General features: G+C 43.9%; 1 protein-coding gene across 1 annotated transcript; it reads left to right on the top strand.

The window, feature by feature from the left end:
- The first annotated feature begins 670 nt into the window (after positions 1 to 670).
- On the top strand, positions 671 to 4,483 carry hrh2a (histamine receptor H2a). Its single transcript, XM_061080123.1, has 4 exons — positions 671 to 1,679; positions 1,874 to 2,024; positions 2,592 to 2,760; positions 4,428 to 4,483. The coding sequence occupies exons 1-3, from the start codon at positions 671 to 673 to the stop codon at positions 2,599 to 2,601; spliced, it is 1,170 nt and encodes a 389-aa protein (XP_060936106.1). The 3' UTR covers positions 2,602 to 2,760; positions 4,428 to 4,483.
- The last annotated feature ends 2,575 nt before the right edge of the window (positions 4,484 to 7,058 follow it).

The raw sequence follows: 7,058 nt of genomic DNA, 5'->3' as shown, positions 1-7,058 counted from the left end.
GGTATAAAACTAAAGACGTCTGTGTTGTTAGATGTATTTATAGCTTTGCAATATGTTAACTTGTAGAAAAAAAAAACTGTATCACCACCTGTGTTTCTCCTCTCAGTCCACTAGGTGTCACCACAGCCATAGAAGACGGTATCGAGGCCAGGGTGATGACATGGACCACTATGAATCAGCCTCTTTCTCAGGAAGCTGATCGACAGCCATCGCTGACGTTTCATCAGCACGTTGCTGATCCTCAGTCCTCGGTGGCAGCATTTGTCAAGAGACGAAGGTTGATCAACCAGATTGTTGCAAGAGTTTCTGGATAAATAATTGTCAAGAGTGCGAGAACTTGTGGAGTAATGGACAGGAGAGTTGAAAGCAATGGTTTATAGAGTCAAGGCTAAACAAGAACAGACAGCAGTAAAGCAAATGAGTGGCTAGGACAGAAGAGACGGAGAAATCAAACATGGATGGGATCTTATGTCCCGTATGACCATGGAGACATTGAGACAACTTATATGGGAGCACAGAAACCCTCTGAGTGAAGGTTATAAATGAGCTTAAGGCCTATTACGTGAATTCCTCCTCTGTAGAAAGTACAACCTCTTATCTTATGTAAACCTGAGAAGAAAACACAAAGCTATGGGCATGACGTCATCCCAGCGTCTCCAGTGAAGCTATAATGTGGTCCAAAGTGATGCTGGGCGTCACCCTGTCCCTCCTCATCCTCCTGACGGTCAGCGGGAACGTGCTGGTGTGCCTGGCCGTCTGCGCCTCCCGACGCCTCCGCTCCCTCACCAACTGCTTCGTGGTGTCGCTGGCGGTGACGGACCTGCTGCTCGGCGTCCTGGTCCTCCCCTTCTCCGCCCTCCTCCAGCTCAACGACGAGTGGCCGCTCGGCCCCGTCCTCTGCAACTTCTACATCTCCATGGACGTCATGCTGTGCACCGCCTCCATCCTCACGCTCCTGGCCATCAGCGTGGACCGCTACCTGGCGGTGACCATGCCTCTCAGGCATGCCTCGCTGGTGTTGCCATGGAGAGTTGGGGTGGCCATGGCGAGTGTCTGGACAGTGTCCGTGGCCGTGTCGTTCTTGCCCATTCACATGGGGTGGAACACAGTCAATGGGACCGTGCAGAACCGTGGGCCCTGGGCTTCGGAGAACAAATGTCGCTTTGAGCTGAACAGACCCTACGCACTGACTGACTCTCTTCTCACGTTCTTCCTGCCTCTGGTTGCTATGTGCTGGACCTACCTCCAAATACTCCGCATTGCACGGGCACAGGCCAAGCGCATCATCAGTGCCCGACCCACTTGGATCACTCATTACAACAGCAGGAACAATTCCTCCAGCAGCACCACCACAGTGGTGTCCAGTGTTACGGCGGTGGCTCTGCGGGAACACAAGGCCACAGTGACGCTGGCTGTAGTCATAGGGGCTTTCGTTGTGTGCTGGCTGCCTTATTTCATCCTGTTCACAGTGCTGGGCCTAATGGAGCATCCAGACCCAAGCTCAGTTCAAGCATATTCGCCTGTGGTGTGGCTGGGTTACACCAACTCAGCCCTCAACCCTATCCTCTATGGAGCCCTCAACAGGGACTTCAGGTCAGCATATGCCCACCTACTGAGATGTCATTGCCCTATCTACAGTGGATGGAGGAGCCGACAGCCGTCTCCCACTATCACAGCAGGTAAAGCCGCAGACAGAGATTCACGTATGCAAGTAAATGTTGAGCTTGATATAAGTGGAGTTTCAGAACTGGTTTAATCGAAGAGTAGACATGTATTTCTCTCCAACATAATAGTGCAACCAGTGTGATTTCATCATTTGTTCTCATCCCCAGTATCTTGAGTTTTCGCTTTCTTTTCTTTCTCTCCATCTTAGGCAGGGAGCAGCTCACAGAGGTGACGCTGCTGTGCGGAGCAGGTCTAACAGATCAAAGCTTCATGCTTCAAGAAATGAACAGCAGGACAAACACAGCTACTATCCAGATTGCAAATGGCACTACTGCCACAGATGTTAATGGCAAAGAAAGGTAAACTGTCAGCCACCATGTACATTGTCTGCAAGGCAGAGAGTGGAATGCGAACAAATCCTCATATAAAAGGTTGACACTCAGAGAGTGTTTCTCCCAACAGTCCTTTTATGAAACCAAATGTCCTTTTTATTTGGATCTGTACCAAATATCAGTCCCCTAAACATGCCTGATTCATTTCATCAAGATCCATCTCGCATTGTTAGAGAAAACGGGAAAATAAAAAGTTCCTAATTCACTGATCTGGATCCGCACCAGAATTTCATGGGTTCTTGTCTGAACCAAACCACATCAGTCCAGCAAGTTTCATATTAATCCATCAAGTGTTTTTTGCGTAGTTCTTCTAACAAACAGACAGACGGATAAAAACGTCTTCAGAAATGTTGCTTCATATTGAAATTGTGTTATAAATGCTTTGAAACACGTATTTCGCTCCTGTGGGGCACATAGTGTAAACTGTAAATGTAAATTTTAATTTGTATATTTTCTCTGTTTCACTACAAAACACAGAATCCCATGAGTCGCACAAACACAAATGTGTCTTCCCTCATCTCTTATTGCGCTCAGGTCGTGCTGAGCCTGTGCTGGTGAGGTGGATGCTGTGGTTACAACACAGAACCAGAGGAGGGGGAAAAAAAACAAACACCAAACAGACACAAGGATGGACCAAGAGAAGATTTACAGCCCAACTATTCGGAAGCTTTCAGTGCCACAGCAGACAAACATAACACACCAGGTAAGTAGACATACATAGTGAAATCCCCACACACCAGATACACAACACGTCTGCCCGGCAACAAATGAACTGTGACACCGAGATCCTAGCAGTGACATCCACGGTGCATCAGGCCATATGGAAACATGCACATTAGGCCAAGAAAGGAGACACATTATCCACTTTCACATCCTGCCCTTGTTTCTTTGTTCATGTTTTTACCAAAAGTAGAAATACCTCATTTAGCTTATTATGTGTGTTCAGTAAGAAGGTATTAGTTTAAGCAATAAGAGTGCAGCAGACATTTGTTCTGTATCACTACCAATACACGGCAAAGACGGCTACACAGCTCTGTAGCATTTGGCACAAAAATCCATCCTGTGCCGACACACAATTATCTGTTCATTTATGAAGCGCGTGCGTGTATATATTTCATCACACGACACAAAATTCATCATGTCAACTAAGCAGAGTCGTAAGAACTGAGAAATAAATGCACAAGATATTCGTCATGTCTTTACAAAAAGGAGAAATCCCCTCTCCACCGAGAGAGAGGAAACATTACGTCTAACTTTACGACGTTATCAAGAATCAGGGAAGTATTTCTTTGCAGTTAATAGTGAAGTCAGTGAGCGAAAAAGAGAATTTACTGTTAACCATGTTTTATTGTGAACCTTAAAAAAGCCTCTTGAAATATTTGTTTCAGTGTCGCACTTGCTCCTACATTAACCAAATCATTAAAAGTTTATCGGTTCCACAATTTTGTTTATCTGTTTCTTTAGCAGCAAAAACTATAAATTGTAATTTATGGGATTTGGGGGTTTTAAAAACAGTATTAGCCTATAACAGGGGTCTTCAACGTTTTTCAGGCCAAGGACCCCCAAACTGGTGGAGAGATGGAGCAGGGACCCCATACTATATATAGTGTATAAAATTGTGATTTATATTGAATTGGGCCTAGTGCAATGTATAAACATAGCTACCCTGTTATTGTGCATTCAATACTAAACTATTCAAATATTACACAGTTTCATATATTCATGTTTTTAATTTAAACATGTGCAAGGTACAGGGTGGCCATGCCACTGCCTTTTATTAACGTACATCTTGCATACAACACTGAGCTATTACAATAATTCACAGATTCATGTTTTTATTTTAAACATACATGTAGAAGAGACAGTGGATCCTCAAGCCATCTGTGGATGCCACATACTCCCATATTAGTGAGATGTCAGACCTTGATGGGTAGCACACAACTTATCTAACCTTGGGCGGATGGCAGTTGTCAGGCAGAGGGTCATATCAGCCTCACAATATGTAGGATGCATGTTAATGTGTATTTTAAGACATTTAAATTTGTGGGGAAAAAATTGGTCGGAAAATAAATAAAAAATTATAAAAAAAAAAAAAAATTTGTCTCAACCAAAAATTCCACGACCCCCCTGCAGTACCTCCACGGACTGCCTGTTGAAGACCTCTGGCCTATAACATAACCTTTAACTCCTCTATTACCAATACTACATTTATACCATATACGTCGTGAATGCTGATACTACTTACTAATCTCCAAACCAGGAGTATAGGGCCTAATCCACACCCACAACAACGATAAAGTGAATAATTATTTTCTGAACAGGAGGACAAACTTTTGTTCCCCTTCATGTGTGTGTGTCTCTCTCTGTTAGCAGTCACTGTGGCCACACTGTAGCAAACCAAAGCAGGAGAGAATCGGGCGTCAGCAGCTCCACACCTCATTGGAAAGAATCAGCGGCTCAGATACAGCCGGACCCGATCCGTCCAGGACCGGAGGAACCAAGATGCTTGGACGTGGAACAGACACATATTCCAGTGCATCCGACCACGTGCGGCCCTGACATGCTCCTGGACTCACTGTGGCTACTGTTCCAGCCCTGGAAGACTGAGACCAGCCAGTTGACTCGCCGCTCATCAATCTCATGAACTACAATTAGTTTAACCGACTCAAGACTGCTCCCCGGTGGAAACCCAAAGTATCACAACGTTGACAAAGCAAACAGACTTCTAATTAAACAAATGGGTTTTTCACAAAATCAGATAACGGAAAAACGGAGGACGTGATGAATGGACATTTTGAATGTGTTAAAATGTATGACATTTCAATGTTGAGCATATGTCAGACTAATGCCATGCGTCGGTTTTGAAGAACGTAGCTGCCTCCAGAGTTTGACTTTACTGTTGCTCATTCAATGACATGAAGCTGCAAATGTACTGTATATATTGTATCATACTATAAAATATCTGAGACTTGAACTGCTCCTCTAATAATTTCCATATTGTACAAATAAGGAGCAGCTTATACAGAGGATGTAACATTTGCAGCCATGTTTTGAAGGTATTAAAAAGGGACCGTGTATGATCAGGGTTTGTTGGATGATGCAGTGAACACTGTATGAGCGGCTCAGTCTATACAGTACAAGTACATTGGAAACACTTCATCACAGCTGTCAACACACATTGCCTCAAACTATTGCCACTTTAACCTTTTCCATACTTCAAGCTATTTCCTTTGAGGACTGACATAGAAGTGGATATAAAAATAAACATTAATGCCAGGTACCAGCTGGAAACAAGTGATGGGAGGAATTGTACAACGTGCTAAACCACCACACAAATACATTTGTATTCACAGCAATTACATACATGCTGAGTCAATTTTTGATTTCGGATCTTTGTAATCTTTTATATTTTACTTATCAAGTGTAGTTTATAGCTGAAAATTGATCTTTTAAATTTCATTACATATCATTTAGCTGACGCTTTTATCCAAAGCGATTACAATAAGTGCATTTAAGAAATGGGGTACAAACCCAGAACATCAAGTACATAAGCTTCAAAAAAGCCAAACTACAAAGCACAGTAAGTGCAATTATAATAATTTTTTTTTAAATATAAACACCAGAGTTGACAAAGTTATTAGACATCATCTTCTTAACCAAGGTCTGTAACCAAGGTGTGTAGCCTTTATGCTGTCCTGTTGTCGATGGGGAGCTTGTTCCACCATTTGGGAGCCAGGACAGCAAACAGCCATTTTGCATGGCTAGCTGTCCCTAGCAGGGAGGGAGCCGATTGGACAGGCTGGGGTGTCAGGTTTGACCATGTCCTGGATGTAGACTGGACCCTATCCGTTCGCAGCTCGATACGCAAGTAATAGTGTCCTCAAGCGGGTGTGGGATTATTTATCCACCTTCGTGTCAGTTCTAAGAAGCAGCCTTAGAGAGTAGCTCACATGAAAGAAATTGGATGTTGTTATGATCCATTAGGAAGTTTGTTTACTTTTGGGATGAGGTTTAGCATTAAGCGTAGAGCGAGGTAGTTTGGAAAGACTGACATCACACATGGTTGGGTGAGGTTTTCTCCCTTTTTAGTGGACAACTTGACACACCGGGGGCGACACACACACCTGAGGGACTGTGGAGCGTGAAGGCAGCGGACAGGTGGTGCCCCAACAAACCTCTGGTCAAGACATAACTATCTCAGAGCATGGACTCTTCAATTTACTCTGTATAGGGACGATTCCCACTCACTGAATCTGAATCCATACGACAGCATCTGAGCTCAGAGCCTGGTGACGCCCAAAAGATCATAGTGGTTCCGGGGCCGGCTGGGGGAAAACGTCAGGAAGTTTGGCTGAAAAGCTTGAGTAACCCATAAACTCCAGATGTAGTCTGCCTGCACGTAGGCAAGTGAGGCATATGATACACTGCATATACGGCAGGGGCTGAGCTAAATGTTACCACGTGAGAGAAATAAGCTGATTATACTAATCTAAACCTATTTTAATCCATTCTCATGTTGCCATATCTACTTTAACATTCAACTAGTCCCATTTCTGTCTGCTATCGGAGGTAACACATTTCCAGAGAGATTACACTGTAAAATATAGGGGATAATATACACAGTTCTAGTTCTAGAGACTCTTTAAGCATCAAATCATTCTATAGCTAATGGTTACACAGCTGGGTCAGAAACAACTCAGCTCTCTCAAAGGCTCTGAGCAGCAACTAGCAGGGAGAACTACTCCACCATTCACACACTATAGAGACTCAAAGATGTATGAACATCAGAGCTTAGAAAAACCAGGAGACCAAACCCTAAATCATATGAGGCGGAGGCGGAGCTGCGGTGGCGAGAACGTGCCAAAGCCGCCACAGCTGCTCAAAGTACACTTGTATGAACATGACTGGATGTTAGATTTTACATCAGTAACCGAATGATACTGAGCAGGAAAATGAAGCCAAAGAGCTGATTTGACTGCGACTTCATGAACCACCTTCTTC

Source organism: Limanda limanda, chromosome 10, assembly GCF_963576545.1.
Source record: "Limanda limanda chromosome 10, fLimLim1.1, whole genome shotgun sequence".
Lineage (NCBI taxonomy): Eukaryota > Metazoa > Chordata > Actinopteri > Pleuronectiformes > Pleuronectidae > Limanda > Limanda limanda.
The sequence above is the reverse complement of the archived record's forward strand: the minus strand, read 5'-3'. Positions and strand labels throughout refer to the sequence as shown.

Bases quoted from the DNA above. Each gene is read 5' to 3' on its own strand.
- hrh2a (XM_061080123.1), top strand. From the start codon at position 671: ATGTGGTCCAAAGTGATGCTGGGCGTCACCCTGTCCCTCCTCATCCTC. The intron at 1,680-1,873 runs GTAAAGCCGCAG...TCTCCATCTTAG, and splicing joins GTCTCCCACTATCACAGCAG to GCAGGGAGCAGCTCACAGAG.